The 16,393-nt window shown below is 38.3% G+C and overlaps 1 protein-coding gene across 4 annotated transcripts in view; it reads left to right on the top strand.

Annotated features, from left to right (window-relative positions):
* MCM10 (minichromosome maintenance 10 replication initiation factor) overlaps positions 1-14,119 on the top strand; it is a 46,147-nt gene extending 32,028 nt beyond the window's left edge. For 2 of the 4 annotated variants that reach the window (XM_045793945.2, XM_045793944.2), the window contains 3 exons: positions 850-995; positions 12,281-12,323; positions 12,410-14,119. In XM_045793945.2, the coding sequence (XP_045649901.2) occupies positions 850-995; positions 12,281-12,323; positions 12,410-12,493 (273 nt within the window). In that variant the 3' untranslated portion in view covers positions 12,494-14,119. Of the gene's footprint in view, positions 1-849; positions 996-12,280; positions 12,325-12,409 lie in introns of those variants that run through there. The other 2 variants (XM_045793946.2, XM_087857710.1) reach the window with 2 other exon arrangements.
* Positions 14,120-16,393: the final 2,274 nt, after the last annotated feature.

Below are 16,393 nucleotides of genomic sequence, written 5' to 3'. Positions count from 1 at the left end.
GAGGCTGCCAAAACCAAAAGTTACTTGTCTAGACTCTGATTACCAGAAACCACAGTGCTGTGTCCTAGCAGCTGTTTCAGCGTTCACCCATCATTTTCCTTCCTTCCTTCCTTCCTTCCTTCCTTCCTTCCTTCCTTCCTTCCTTCCTTCCTTCCTTTTTCTTTCTTTTTTGTTTAAATGTATCATACAATTCTAATTATGCAAAATTCAAAACCAGGTAAATGAATCTCTGCTGTTAGAAAGCAGGATAGTGATTACCCTTGGGGTGTAGGGGGAGCAGTGCCTGGAAGGGGGCACGGGAAGGGCTTCAGGAGAGCTGGGGAGGTTCTGTTTCTTAGTCTGGATGCTGCTTATTGTTTCCTATTCTATTCAGTCCTTGTGAGGATCAAAATTACAAGTGAATTATTAATATCTCTGCTTGGTTTTGCTGCTTATGAAATAGGAGTAATAAGCTTACATCCTTTTCTGAGGCTTTTTAAGAGGAAATAAAAGGGCTACTGAATAGGCCCTAGTGTCAGTGTCCTATCACCAAGTGACAGCAGTGAATTTAGGACAGACCTGATGAAGCTATCGAGAGGTTACCAGTGCTTTTGTCTTGATGTTACGGAAGGTTATTGTGTACTTCATGCCTGACCAAAAATTGTGGCAAATACAAGAAACAGTGGCGTCAGTCTGCGGGACTCTAGAAATCACCGCAGCTCTTAGATAAGGTGGTTGCTTTGCTCACACCTGCCTGGGTGCTGGTGAGAAAACAGAAGTTCTCATGGAACAGATTGCCTTCTTAGCAGCTAGCCAGTTTCTCCTGCAAAGCTCTTGACAGACGTATGCCCTCCTGTTGATTTTATGCAGTGTGCCTACACCCACTTCAAGCCTTTGGAGACCTGCGTCAGTGAGCAGCACGACTACCACTGGCATGATGGCCTAAAGAGGTTTTTCAAGTGTCCCTGTGGAAACAGAAGCATCTCCCTGGATAGGCTCCCCAAAAAGCACTGCAGGTAGGAGAATTGCTTGTCATTCTTGAACCCTCTTTCCAGTTCCCATGTGATGCCGTTCTACTGGAACATTGTTTTGAGGGTCAGGCCTTGTTTCCATGCCTCTTACAGCTTCAGGCCATCCCTAAAAGCTCATGGAGGGAAGGGGTCCTGCCCTCTTCACTGCTTTACCCCCAATACTTAGTATAATGCCCAGCCCATAGTGGGTCCTCAAAAATGTTTGTTGAATGAAAGAAGTCATTTCTCTGAAGTTCCTGGAGTTGCTGGGACAAAAACTAGGGAACCAGAAAGGATAGAATTGTGGAGTGATGAGCTAACTGCTGTGGCCATTTTTGCCCTGGGAGTGTTGGTGGACTCTGGGCCCAGCGGGGAGCTGACAGTCTGGGTCTTATCCTGGTGGAGGACCACCCACAGAACTGTTGATGGAGATTGGGGTTCTCCCACAGTGGTTCATACTTCCTTTAGGGTATTTAGTTCATTCAGGTTTTCTAGTTGTTCTCAGAGCACTGGTCTAAGGACCACCCCACTCAGAAGCAGAATTAGGGTCACATTAAATGAATAAAACAATTTTGTGGGGACTAATGTCTTTTATGTATGAAATCATCCCTTTTTAAGATCATGGAGTAGCTTCCCATTTATTCATCCCATCCTCTATGGCTTTTATTAATTTTTAAAATTATCTCCACTGAAATGTTGAGTATTCTTAATTCTTAGGTGTGTCATCGTTTTTATTGATATTCTGAATGGCAGTTTATGTTCTAATATATTTTAGTTGTTTATTGTTGGTGTGGAGAAAAGTTATTGATTTTTTATGTAGTGATCTTGCCTCTGGCAAGCTTATTAGACTCTTATGCCAGTAATTTGTTGATTTCTCTATATAGTTGATCATCTGCAAGTAAAGTAAATTTTACCTGTTTTGTTCCCATTCTTACACCCTCTATTTCTTTGTCTTTTCTGAAAGGGTTGGGCAGACCTCCAAAACTATGTTAAATAACAGTGATGATAGTGGGCTTCTATTTCTTGATCTTTATCTTAAAGTGAATATATATCCTTCACAAATTTCTCCTCCAAGTATAATCTTTACCAACTTAAGGAAAATCCTTTTTATTTCCAGTTTACTATGACTGTGAGTAGATATCTTTTCTTCATTGTACGATCTTATCCTTTAGCTTACTAATGTGTTGTTATTAAGTTGACTGACTTCTTTATATATTTTGGATATTAACCCCTTGTCTGATAGATGGCTGATGAATATTTTCTCCTGTTCTGTAGGTTGTTTTTTCACTTTGTTACTTGTTAATTTTGATGTGCAGAAGTTTTGATTTGATGTGATCCTATTTGTTGATTTTTGCTTTTGTTCCCTGAGTTTTTTTGTTTTTTTTTATTATTATGTTAGGTTAGTCACCATACAGTACATCATTAATTTTTGATGTAGTGTTCCATGATTCATTGTTTGCATATAACACCCAGTGCTCCATGTAATACGTGCCCTCCTTAATACCCATCACCAGGCTAGCCCATCCCCCCACCCCTCTCCCCTCTGAAACCCTCAGTTTGTTTCCCGGAGTCCATAGTCTCTCATGGTTCGTCTCCCCCTCTGTTTTCCTTGCCCTTTGTTTTTCCCTTCCTTCTCCTAATGTCCTCCCTGCTATTCCTTATGTTCCACAAATAAGTGAAACCATATGATAATTGTCTTTCTCTGCTTGACTTATTTCACTTAGCATAATACCCTCCAGTTCCATCCATGTTGATGCAAATGGTGGGTATTCATCTTTTCTGATGGCTGAGTAATATTCCATTGTATATATTGACCGCATCTTCTTTATCCATTCATCTGTTGAAGGGCAATCTGGGCTCCTTCCACAGTTTGGCTATTGTGGACACTGCTGCTATGAACACTGGGGTGCATATGGCCCTTCTTTTCACTACATCTGTATCTTTGGGGTAAATACCCAGTAGTGCAATTGCTGGATCATAAGGTAGCTCTGTTTTTGATGGATCAAAATTTTGATCACTTTTTGAGGAGCCTCCACACTGTTTTCCAAAGTGGCTGTACCAACTTGAATTCCCACCAACAGTGTAAGAGGGTTCCGCTTTCTCTACATCCTCTCTAACATTTGTTGTTTCTTGCCTTGTCAATTTGTGCCATTCTTACTGGTGTAAGATGGTATCTCAATGTGGTTTTGATTTGAATTTCTCTGATGGCTAATGATGTTCAACATTTTTTCATGTCTATTAGCCATTTGTATGTCTTCATTGGAAAAGTGTCTGTTCATATCTCCTGCCCATTTTTTGACATGATTATTTGTTTGGACGAGAACATACGCTGTAACCTCTTCGACATTGGCCACAGCAACTTCTTTCATGACACGTCTCCAAAGACAAGAGAAACAAAAGCAAAAATAAACTTTTGGGACTTCATCAAGATAAAAACCTTCTGCACAGCAAAGGAAACAGCCAACAAAACCAAGAGGCAACCCATGGAAGGGGAGAAAATATTTGCAAATGATACTACAGATAAAGGGCTGGGATCCAAGATCTATAAAGAACTTATCAAGCTCAACACCAAAAAACAAATGATCAAGTCAAAAAATGTTCCCTGAGCTTTTGGCATTGTGTTAAAAAAATCAGTGCCAAGACCAAATCAATGAGCTTTTTCCCTACATTTCCTTCTAGGATTTTTATGGTTTCAGGTCTTACATTTAAGTGTTTCATCCATTTCAGGTTAATTTTTGTGAGGGATGTGAAATAATGGTCCAATTTCCTTGTTCTGTGGGTGTTTTTCCAGTTTTCCCAGCACTGTTTGTTGAAGAGACTGTCCTTTCCCCATTGGGTATTCTTGGCTCCCTTGTTGAATATTAGTTAAAATATTAGTTGACCGTATATACTGGGATTTAAATCTGGGCCTTCTATTCTGTTTTACTGGTCAATGTATCTACTTTTGTGCCAGTATCATACTGTTTTTATTACTTCGGCTTTGTAGTATAGTTTGAAATCTGGAAGCATCATGCCTCCAGCTTTGTTCTTTTTTCTCAGCATTTCTTTGGCTATTCAGGGTCTTCTCTGGGTCCACACAAATTTTAAGGTTGTTTCTTCTTTTTTCTTTTCTTTTTTTTTTTTTTAAGAATTTCTTTGGTATTTTGATAGGGATTGCTTTGAATCTCTGCAGATTGCTTTGGGTAGTTTGGCCATTATAACAATATCAGTTTTTTCAGATCCATGAACTGAGGTATCTTTCCATTCATTTGTGTCTTCAGTTTCTTTCAGGAAAGTCTCATAGATTTCCATTCACTTCCTTGATTAGATTTATTAGTAAGCTTTTTGTTGTTTTTGAGTGTATCCTGAGTGTAAAGGAACATAATTGATTTCTGTTTGTTGATTTTATATACTGCTGTTCTACTGAAATTGTTGATTAACTACGATGATTTTTTGATTGACTCTTTGGGATTTTCTATGTATAAGATATGTCATAAGCAAATAGCAATAGTTTTACTTCCTCCTTTCCAGTTTGGATGCTTTTTATTTCTTTGTCTTGCCTAATTGCTCTAGCTATGACTTCCAGTACTATACTGAATAAGAGTCCTTGTCTTATTCCTGATCTTAGAGGAAATGCTTTCATTTTTTCTCTTTTGAGTATAATGTTACCTGTGAGTTTGTCATATGTGACTTTTATTATATTGAGGTACGTTCCTTCTATACCCAATCTGTTAAGGGTTTTATCATGAAAGGGTGCTGTATTTTGTGCTTTCTCTGTTATCTATTGAGATGATCATGTGATTTTTATCTTTTATTTTATTGATGTTGTGGTGTATTAAATTTATTGATTTGTGTACGTTGAACTCTCCTTACCTCCCAGGAATAAATCCTATGGTTGGTCATGGTGTATAATCCTTTAAGTGTGTTCTTGAATTTGATTCACTAATGTTTTATTGAAAATTTTTGCATCTATATTCATCAGAGATATCATCTACCTTTTTATTTTTTTGTGGTATCCTTCTCTGGTTTTGGCATCAAAGTGATGCTGGTTTATTCATTTCGGTCTATTTAAATTTTTGGTTTCTTTTTGATTTAGTCTTAGGTTGTAGGTTTCTAGAAATGTATCCATTTCTTCTAGGTTATGTAATTTGTTGGCATATAATCTTTCACAGTCATCTCTTATGATTCTGTGTATTTCTGTAGTATCAGTTGTCTCCTCTTTGATTTCTAATTTTGAGGCTTCTCTTTTTCTTAGTCTAACTAAAGGTTCGTCAATTTTGTTTATCTTTTCAAAGACTCAGCTCTTAGTGTCAATCTTTTGTTTTACTCGTCTCTATTTTTTCTGTTCTTTATTATTTCCTTCCTTCTGCTAAATTTGGGCTTAATTCTTTTTTTTCTAGTTCCTTGAGGTATAAAATTATATTATTTGAGATGTGTCTAATTTATTAATATATGTTCCATCCCTTCACTTTGAGCCTGTGTGTGTCATTAGAGCTGAGACGTGACCCGTGTAGGCAGCATATGGTTGGGTCGTTTTCTGTCCATCCAGTCATTCTGTGCCTTTGGACTGATGGATTCAATCCATTTAAATTTAGGGTAACTATTGATGGGTAAGGATTTACTACTGCCATTTTATCTTTTGTCTTCTGGTTCTTAGGTCTCCCCATTGTTTCTTTTTCCTTGTTTCTGTCTACTTTTTAAGTTGGTGGTTTTTCAGTCAGAAAAACTAAGAGGCAACCCATGGAATGGGAGAATATACTTGCAAATGACACTACAGATAAAGGACTGGTATCCAAGATCTACAAAGAACTTCTCAAACTCAATACGTGAGAAACAAATAAACAAATCAAAAAATGGGCAGAAGATATGAACAGACACTTTTCCAATGAAGACATACAAATGGCTAACAGACACATGAAAAAATGTTCAAAATCATTAGCCATCAAGGAAATTCAAATCAAAACCACACTGAGATATACCACCTTACGCCAGTTAGAATGGCAAAAATAGACAAGGCAAGAAACAACAATTGTTGGAGAGGATGTGGAGAAAGGGGATCCCTCCTACATTGTTGGTGGGAATGCAAGTTGGTACAGCCACTCTGGAAACAGTGGGGAGGTCCCTTAAAAAGTTAAAAATTGAGCTACCCTATGACCCAGCCATTGCACTACTGGGTGTTTACCCCAAAGATACAGACGTAGTGAAGAGAAGGGCCATATGCACCCCGCTGTTCATAGCAGCATTATCCACAATAGCTAAATCGTGGAAGGAAACGAGATGCCCTTCAACAGATGACTGGATTAAGAAGTTGTGGTCCATATATACAATGGAATATTACTCAGCTATCAGAAAGAACGAGTTCTCAACATTTGCTACAACATGGACGGCACTGGAGGAGATAATGCTAAGTGAAATAAGTCAAGCAGAGAAAGACAACTATCATATGATTTCTCTCATCTATGGAACATAAGAACTAGGATGATCGGTAGGGGAAGAAAGGGATAAAGAAAGGGAGGGTAATCAGAAGAGGGAATGAAGCATGAGAGACTATGGACTATGAGAAACAAACTGAGGGCCTCAGAGGGGAGGGGATGGGGGAATGGGATAGGCTGGTGATGGGTAGTAAGGAGGGCACGTATTGCATGGTGCACTGGGTGTTATACACAACTAATGAATCATCGAGCCTTATATCGGAAACCGGGGATGTACTGTATGGTGACTAACATAATATAATAAAAAATCATTAAAAAAAAAAAAGACAAATAAGTTGGTGGTTTTTCATGGTGATTTGCTCAGTCAGTTCCCCCTCCCCTTTTATGTTTATGTCTGTGCTCTACATCTTTACCTTGTGGTGACCATGAGGTTCACATAAAATATCTCTTTGGTAAAATAATCCTTTCTCTGCTATCAGCAATTTATCTTCACCTATAAAGGGTCCATCCTTTTTCTCTTCCCCTTTTATATTTTGTGTCACAAATTATTTCCTTTGTGCTGCGATGTCATCACCAAGTAGTAGCCATAGTTACTTTTAATGCTCTTTTCCTTGAACCTTTATACTATAATTAAGAGTTTAATATACTAGTCTAGAAAAGAGTTAACAATTTTCTAATTTTATTTATCACTTTAATCGGAGTTTTGTGTATTTCTTTTTGTTTCAGCTCTAAGAGCTTTTAGCATTTCTTATTATAAGGCAGGTCTAGTGGTGGTAAACTCCTCAGCTTTTGTTTGTCTGGGAAGGTCTTCATTTCTCCTTCCCACCTAAAGGATAACTTTGCAGAATAGAGTATTGTTGGCTGGTAGTTTTTAATCTTTGAATATTTTTCATATGTCATCCTACTCTCTTCTGACCTGTAGAGTGTCAGCTGAGAAATCTGATAGCCTGATCCTTTGTAGGTTGCTGTCGTCATCCGCCCCCCCCACCCCCCGACCCCCAGTTGCCTTTCACATTTTTTCTTTATCATTGACTTTTAACAGCTTTGATATAATTGTGCCTTGGAGAGGTCTTCTTGCATCGAGATAAGAAGGTATTCTACTAGCTTCATAGATTTGTGTATCCAGTTCCTTCACCAGGTTTGGAAAGTTCTCAGCTATTACTTCTTTATAAACTCTCTGTTCTTGTCCTCCTCTCTTCCCCTTCTGGAATACCCATCTTTCTTACATCGGCTTTTCTAATGGAATCTGTTTCTACATGGAATCTCCGAGGACTTCTTTTCTTTTTTAAAAATCTTCATTCTCTCACCTCTTCCACCTGAGTCATTTTTAGGTTCCTGTCTTCTAGCTCACCAATTCTCTCTTCCATCTGATTTGCTGTATTTTCAATGCATTCTGTTGCATTCTTCATCTTATTTAGTAAGTTCTGCTCCAGAATTTGTTTGGCTCTTTTTTACAATTTCTTCTGTGAAGTTCTTCTGTTCATTAATCCTGAGGCCGTGGTGTTGCCTTTCTAAGTTTTCTTGCAGCTCGCTGAATTTCTTCATAAAAGCTGTTTTAAATTCTTTATCAGTTAGATTGCAATATCCTTTGGACTCCTTTCCTGCAAAATTTTCAGGTTGTTTTTGTTTTTATTTATAATACGGTATTACTGTGATTTTTCATGGTGTCTGATGAAAAGTGTCTCTGCCATTGCATTTGAAGTAATGAACACCTTTCTCAGGCAAGGTTTTGTTCACTTTGATTCTGACAATTCAACCTGTAATTAGGAGCCTTTCTTTTGTTTTCCAGAAGGTGGCACTATAGCACATGTTTTTGGTTTCTCTAGGCAGCGTGCATTTAAAAAAAGGGGGTGGGGGTTGGTGGCCAACTCAGGGTAGGTGTATACTTAGCATTTGGGGCTTTGGGTGAGCCTAGAAGTCCCTGGGCCGAATCCCTGGGCAGGCAGGCAGGCAGGAGGCACTTTCATGCGGTCCTTGTAGAAGCTGCAGAATGGGTGGCTGACCCCCACTTGGCACCTTCACCCACCACCTCCTGCCAGAAGGGTGCTGCTGACCCGCCATTTGCATTACTGCTCCCCTCCTTCACTGCCCTCCCTGTTCGCATCCACCCTTGGTGACCTGGATGCTGTGCACAGGTGCTTCTTTTTTTCTTTCTTTTTTTTTTTTTTTTGGTCATAGATGTCCAATTACTTGTAAATCAAAGAGGAGAGGAAAAAGGAATGGCTCACCTTGTGATGGTGACATCACTCTCAGAAGTTTCCTTTCACTCTTTGAGTAGACCCTACTTAATTTTTTTTTTTTTAATCTGAAATCCCCTTTATCTGTTCCACCCATCTCCCCACCAACCTCCCCTCTGACAACCACCAGTTCTCTGTATTTAAGAGTATGGTTTTTTGTTTGTCTTTTTTTTCTTCGTTCATTGTTTTGTTTCTTAAATTCTGTATATGGCATTTACCCTTCTCCAACTGACTTACTTCACTTATCGTTCTACCCTCTGGCACAGTCTTACTCCTTTTTATGGCTGAGTAATATTCCATTGTGTGTGTGTGTGTGAGTGGGTAGGTGTGTGTTTCCATAATTTGGTTATTGTAAATAATGGTGCAGTAAACAGGGGTGCATATATCTTTTCCAATTAGTGTTTTCATTTTCTTTGGGTAAATACCCAGTAGAGGGTTTACTAGGTCATAGGGTAGATTTATTTTTTGAGGAACCTCCACACTGTTTTCCACAGCGGCTGCACCTGTTTGCATTCCCACCAACAGTGCACGAGGGTTCTTCTTTCTCTACATCCTCGCCAACACTTGTTATTTCTTGTCTTTTTTATTTTAGCCATTCTGACAGTGTGAGGTGTATCTCATTCATTGTGGTTTTGATTTGCATTTCCCTGATGATCAGTGATGTTGAGCATCTTTTCATGTGTCTGTTGGCCATCTGTGTGTCATCGGAAAAATGTCTATTCATGTTTTCTGTCCATCTTAATCAGATTATTAGTGGTTTTGATGTGTTGAGGATTTTTTATTTTGGTATACAGTTATATTCAATTAGCTCATATTTTATATAGTGTTTTTACATCTATAGTTAACCCTTCAACTGCACAGCTCCACTTCTATGCACATTTTTTCAATGAATACGGTACCTAAATGTATTTTCTCTTTCTCGTGATTTTCTTAATAATATTTTCTTTTCTCTAGTTTACTTTATTGTGGGAACACTGTATAAAATACATATACAAAATACGTGTTAATTGACTTCGGTAAGGCTTTGGTCAGCAGTAGTTAAGTTGTAGGGAGTCAAAAGTTATGTGCGGATTTTCAACTGCACAGGGGGCGGCACCCACCCCCATCTTTTTCAGGGGTCCACTGTATATTCATAAGTGAATTACACCTGTTTTTGTTTGTTTTTTTTATATAGGCCTTACCTAGTTTTAGAACAAAGATTATATGAGCCTCATAAAATGAACTGGGCAGCTTCTGGAAATAATTTATATTAAATAGCAATTAATTATTCTTAAGCTTCTAATAAATCTCAGCTGTAAAATTATTTAGGCTTAGGCCCAGGCCCAGGTTTTAGGGCCTGTGGTGGCTTGATAACCATTTCAATTTCATGGTCTCTTCTGCCAATTTCAGCATTTTTTTTTCTTTTTGTTCATTTCATTTAGGTTTTCAAATGTATTGACGTATGGTTGTTCCTAATAAACTTTCATTGTTTTTAATGTGTTACTTGCTATTTTTTATTAATAAACATTTACTGTATTTTGTGCTATTATTTTTCTTCTCTTTTTTAAGATCAATCTTGACAGAAGTCTTTTATTCTGATTCTCTTTTCAGAAAATCATCTTTTAGCTTTCTTAATATTTATTGGTTTTCTCTCTCTTTTACTGAAGTCTGTCCTTATTTTTCTGCCCTTCTTGTTTCTTTGGGTTTGGTCTGTATCCTTTTGCCAACGTCAGTTAATTGCTTACACTCAGCTTACTCGTTTTTAACTTTTCTCGTTTCTTCATCAGTGTGTTTAAAGCTACATGTTTCCCTCTAAGCAGTCCTGCTTTAGGGTCTCCCACAACGTTTGGCCTGAAGTTAAAAGTATTTCTTGGGGTGGCTGGCTGGCTCAGTTGGAGGAACATACAACCTTGGGTTGTGAATTCAGGCCCCACATTAGGTATAGAGATTCCTTAAATAAATCTTTTTTTCAGTAAAGGATTTCTTAATGCCTTCGATGACTTCCTGTATGACCCAAGGGTTAGTAATATTGTTTAATTTTCAAATATATAGGGTTGGTTTTTACTTTTTTTTTTTTTTTTAATTTTTGACTTTATTGGCTTATTCAAGGACAAAATTTGTATGGTAAGTCTTTGGAATTTGAGGCAATTTCAAGATCACCTTCCGTCTTCCCAAGAATGTCTCACCAGAATAGTCTTACCACCTCTTTGCTTGCTTATTTTTTGGGTTTTGTTTACTTCCTGGAACCCATACTTCACTCCAAGTTTCTCCAGGGTTGACTGGGGTTGATGAGGGGACCTGGACGCCATGCTAGTTCATTACCTCATCAAGAGCTGATTTGTGAAATTGCTATGATCTGGATTATTATCTTTTTGAAGTATCTATCTGTATATTGATACTTGACTTCTCTGACATATTTTAAAAGAAAGAGCTTATGTAAAACATTTGAGTATCAGAAAAATTCCACTAATAAGCAGTAAGTACAACTCACAGACGGAAGAGCAGGATGCTTTTTCATCCTCCAGGTAGTGCTGTTATTTTTGTAACAACTGCTTTTCTAGACTTTTTCTTGTCAATTCTTGATCTAGAGCAGAATAGGGCAAACTTTTTCTGTCAAAGCCCAGATAGTAAATATATTATGCTTCATGAACCAGATAGTCTATTTCGTAACTACTCAGCTTTGGTGTTACAGCTCAAAAGCAGCCATAGGTAATACAGAAACAAGTGGACATGGCTGTGTTTAAATGAAACTTTATTTACAAAAGCAGGTGGCAGGCTGGATTTGGCTCATGGGTAGTAATTTGTCAAGCCCTGACTAGAATTTTTGTTATATATAAATTCTTCATTGATCTAGTAGTCTAGAAAATTTCTCTCAAGAGATACTGAGCTAGTCTCTAGACAGGGAAGGTAATGGAGAGGCTTAGGGCCAGGGCCACTGGTATGCTGACTCTCAGGGCAGGAGTAGTCTAGACTTTCAGGAGGAAAGTTGAGGCAGGTAGGGTAATCCCCATGCCCCGGAGCCTCTCAAATCCAAGAGTGCCGGCAGCCATATTTCCATGAGCTGATTGTGTTTCTTTTGTTTGTTTCAGCAGCGTGAACGTTGTGGAAAATAAGCTTTCTCTGTAGTAGCCACATCTCTGCTCAGGGTTGGACTCAAATACCATGTTAAAAAATGAGAACAAGAGTCTCTTGGCCCTTTGAACAATCAGAAAGTAAACATCTTTAGGTTTGAAAAGGGGGGAAGGATTGGGCAGACCAGGAGGAAGAATAATCCTCCCTCATCACAAGCTTTTAGTTCCAGAAAAGGGAAAAGGGGGAAGCCATCGACTGCATGGCTACCTTCCTTTTCTGAGTCACTTCCAGATGCCCAGCAGTAGAAACCAAGTTTGTGTTCATCACCCGCTGTGTGCATACCCTGTTACACTATCCTTGGGTATTTCATTTCTGAAGTATCTAGCTTTTTACAGATTTGAAGATCATTTCTCAAATCACTGGAGTGTGTATTTTCAGTAGCATTAGAGTGAAGCCTGTAATATGAGTGTTACCTTGATCATCTTCTGTTTGAATGGCAGATATTCTTCCTGCGAGTGCAGTGAGCCCAGTTGACTTTATGTATGTCAGCCCATACCTCACCACTGAGTAAATCCCTTCTTTTCTGTTTCAGTAACTGTGGCCTCTTCAAATGGGAACGAGATGGAATGCTAAAGGTAGGTCATTTGCGAGGTGACCAATTTTAGTGATCCATGCAAATAATGTTGATCCATTTCTCACTAAACTATTTTCATTTTTCTAGGAAAAAACAGGCCCAAAGATAGGAGGAGAAACCCTGTTACCACGAGGAGAAGAACATGCCAAATTTCTGAATAGCCTTAAATAGCCCTGACTTCAAACAGGTACCCACGACCTACATTGCTTCTTATGGCTCCAGAAAAGCAAGGGTGTTGGCTCCGTTTGCTCGCGTTCCTGATCGTTGCAGTCCAAACAAATACTCGTTAAGCCTACACGTTTTGCCTACTGATTTTCTGTTGTGTTGGCTTGGTACCAAATTTAACATTGACCTTTAAGTGGTAAATCAAAATACTGTCATCTTCCATATTCTTGCTACTGATGGCTTCATTCGTGTAGATTTTTTGCTCAGAAACTGGAAGGTAAATTGAGAGCTGTGTTTCTGTATGTTTTGGGTTATAGAGTGCTCAGTGTTCCTTCTTGATCAGATAAAGTTCTAGTATTTATGTGGGTACCAAAAGGCAAACTTAGCTCACCCTGGGTAGGTTGCATAACTTCTGGGCTTCAGTTTTCTTACCTAGAAAATGAGGAGGCTTGGGGTAAATGATGTTGAAGTGTATCTTTCAGTGCTCAAATTCTACAAATAATACGACTTTCCCCATATAACTAATTAACACTCATCAACTTTAACATAATCTTGATATATTGACATCAAAGCCAACTTCCTTCTTTCATTTCTATTCTTACCTCTCTTTTGTTTTGCAAATTGAGTAATTCACTGACTCATGTGGCATTTAATTCACATCTGTATGGTTCTCTGTGCCCTTACAATATTGTGGAGATCTTTAATAGAAACACCTAAATTCTCATTGTTTTAAAATATAGCTTTGTTTAAATATGGCTTAAAGAAACTTCAAAAGCTCTAACTAAAATGAATGCAGAGTTTAAGAAGCTGTGAACGATGACTGAAAAACATCTCAGAAAGACAGAACTCAGGGAGCTTGAGATTTGCAGATACACTTTATCATACACATCAAGAATTCGAGGTCAAACCCTGTTGCAAATTAGCACCCCAAAAATGCTGTTGAGGAGATTCCTCTGCCAGGCAACCTGATTTTCCAAAGTGAATGCTGATATTATCCTAAGATTGAGTAAATTGGTAGGCATATTATTACATTGGGATTTAAACTCTAGCTAGAAAAAGATCAGGTTTCCCCCAAGATAGTAGTATGGTAGGACGTAACGCTTACAGGAGCTGGTTGTGGGAGGTGTTCGATTTATATTTTCAAGAGCCAGAAAAAACATGTACATGCCTTAGATTTCATCAAACTCTGCTCAATATGAGTAGAAGGTGCTGTGTCTGACCCTGGTGTTCCTCCTAAGGTTATATTGCAAAAGCTATCTTTTTAGGAGGATTTCACTTCCCAGAAGGTGTTTGTTTTAATTTTTAACTAATGAAGAAAAGAATAGTGTTTAATTTTTAATAAGGACCGAAGGCACTAGAAAATGTGATATTTTTAATAGCTCATTTAGAGTAGGTTTGTTTATTCCATAAGCTTAAAATAGAGCTATGTATTTGAAGAAGGTCGCAACTGAGTGGCTGCCAAGGACTTGAACTCCAGGCTACTCCTTGAGCAATCCCCTTCCCATGAAAGAAACACATTCCTGTTTGAACCAAGGGCGCCATTAGAGTCCCCGTTCACTTGTGTATCATATATAAGTATTGTAAGGTACTGTAATAATTTAAAAATCATTGAATTACTTCTCAGTGACTCTACATCTTGGGGGGCTTTTGTTTGAGGTCTTTCTGTGTGTGCATTCACAGATCAGTGATGAGAAGGGATAGGTGGGCCAAAAGGGGGACTTATTGTTTGCATTGAAATTATGGTTCATCAATGAGATCAGTCTTTTAATACTCTTCTCTTTATCAGTGTATTAAATGCTTTTATATAAATCTAAAACGTGTGTTTAATTTTTCCTTACCCTGTCATTGGCAATGTAGGGCTTATTGTGTAATCATAGGCCATCCAAACAGGGTAAGTACACAGTGATCTATTTTAGCAAAGAGAAACTTTGTATTTCATGGGGAAGTAGTTGATCTGGATGTTCTGATTAATTGTCACAGCAGATTTTGTTTTTGCTGTGCTTTTTTTTTTTTTTAGAGAGAGAGAGCGCACGAGCTGGGGGGAGGCGCAGAGGGAGAGGGGGAGAATCTAAAGCCCCACTGAGTGTGATGTGGGGCTCGATTTCATGACCCTGAGATCATGACCTGAGCCAAAGTCAAGATTCAGACACTTAGCCCACTGAGCCACCCAGGTGCCCCTGCCTTTTTTTATTTAGAGGAAACAAGTGGCTTTTTTTTTTTTTAAATCACCTTTCTCTTGAGTTTTGTTTAAATATATTTTCTCTTCCAAACAACAGAAGGAAGACTGAAGTAAGTTAGGTAACAGTGATGCAGAGTAGCAAATAAGGAGCTTCTGGGTGATTGGTGTGGAATGTTTCTCAGAGGCAACTTAGAAAGTTTAAAAGTTTTAAAGTTTTCAACTTTTAAAAACATTACAAGTTGACCGATCCATAACAAAGTTGACAGGAAGAGATTTCATGAATTGGGTTGTATAAAAGTTGATGAGGACACAAGGGAAGCTTGATGTTTATAGCAGATTAAATGTGTCTGACAGAATGGATTTTTTAAAAGTCAAAAGAGTAAATCTGTTTGTATTAAGTAGATCACTCATAGCAGCCCATCAGAGCTCTACGTAACAAGTAAAATAGACATCTCTGATCCCATAGGTAGAAATTTGGAAACAATACAGCTCTAAAGGATGGATGGCTCAAAAAATGAAATTCTATATTCACCAATATTGAAGAAAGAAACGGTGATATATATAAAGAAAATAATAGAGAGGCACAAAATGGAAGAAATCAGTTGACTTAATAGCAGTTTATGGAAAAGCAGTGAAATTTTTGAAAATTAAAAGAAGCTGAGGGGCACCTGGATGGCTCAGTTGGTTAAGACACTGGATCTTGATTTCAGCTCAGGTTATGATCTCAGGGTCCTGGAATCAAGCCCCGCATCATGCTCTTCGCTCTGCTGGGAGTCTGCTTGAAGATTCTTTCTCTCCCTCTCCCTCTCCCCCTCGACCCTCTCCCACAATGCTGAGAGTATAGCCACAATGCCAAACTGTGTAGATCAAAATGGGAATGCGCCCTGCTGTGTCCTGCACAGGTCAGACCGTATCGACTTACATTTTGGAGAAAAGCCAAATGACAGTAATCAAGATGGTAACAATTCAAAACTGTTTCACCCAGGAAAGGTCAGAAAGAATTAATAATATATGTACAGTTTATTTTTGTTATGCACAGTAATTATATTTTGTAAAGCCATCACTAAGGTGAATTAGTAGATCCTGGGTCACTGTGCCAAGGGGGGAGTACAAGGGTAGGTTTCTGAGTACAAGGGTAGCCTCTGGTCAGATTTTTGTCAGTGATCCATATATAACCTTGTTTTATGTAGGTTTCTGTTTAAACACCATATTTAATATATATTGTTGATACATTAACATGGAACTCACAGCCAGTAGCACTATACATCACGATTGAACGAAGCTTATCTTAACACACATATCTTCTCCAGATAGCACACCATGTGGCCTTCTTGTACTGAAGAACACGAGACAGCACTTCAAGCATTATGTTTGGGCCATTTTTAACAGCAAGATCATCAACCAAAAGCACACAATGTGAAAAGCATGACATAAAAAGGACATTTGCTTACAATATCAGGGCTGAAACAAGCAAGAAGTTCACTTTGTTTGACCCCGCTGGGAATGTGTGCATTGGGCAATTCATATTTGTCATTGCTCGTCACATCCATAAATGACCGAAAGGCACCCCACGTATTGATTTTGGAGTTACTAATAAATTTCAGCAATTAGGGGAGTCCACAAATAATGAGCAACTGTATAATTTTTAAAACAAGACCAGATAGAGAGTGTTCCCATTTTGAAGATTAGGAAATTGATTAAGGGATTTGAAAATGTGAGTTGAAACT

Source organism: Ursus americanus, chromosome 31 (genome assembly GCF_024610735.1).
Source record: "Ursus americanus isolate L20-20 chromosome 31, mUrsAme1.1.p, whole genome shotgun sequence".
NCBI classification, from domain to species: Eukaryota; Metazoa; Chordata; class Mammalia; order Carnivora; family Ursidae; genus Ursus; species Ursus americanus.
The sequence above is the reverse complement of the archived record's forward strand: the minus strand, read 5'-3'. Positions and strand labels throughout refer to the sequence as shown.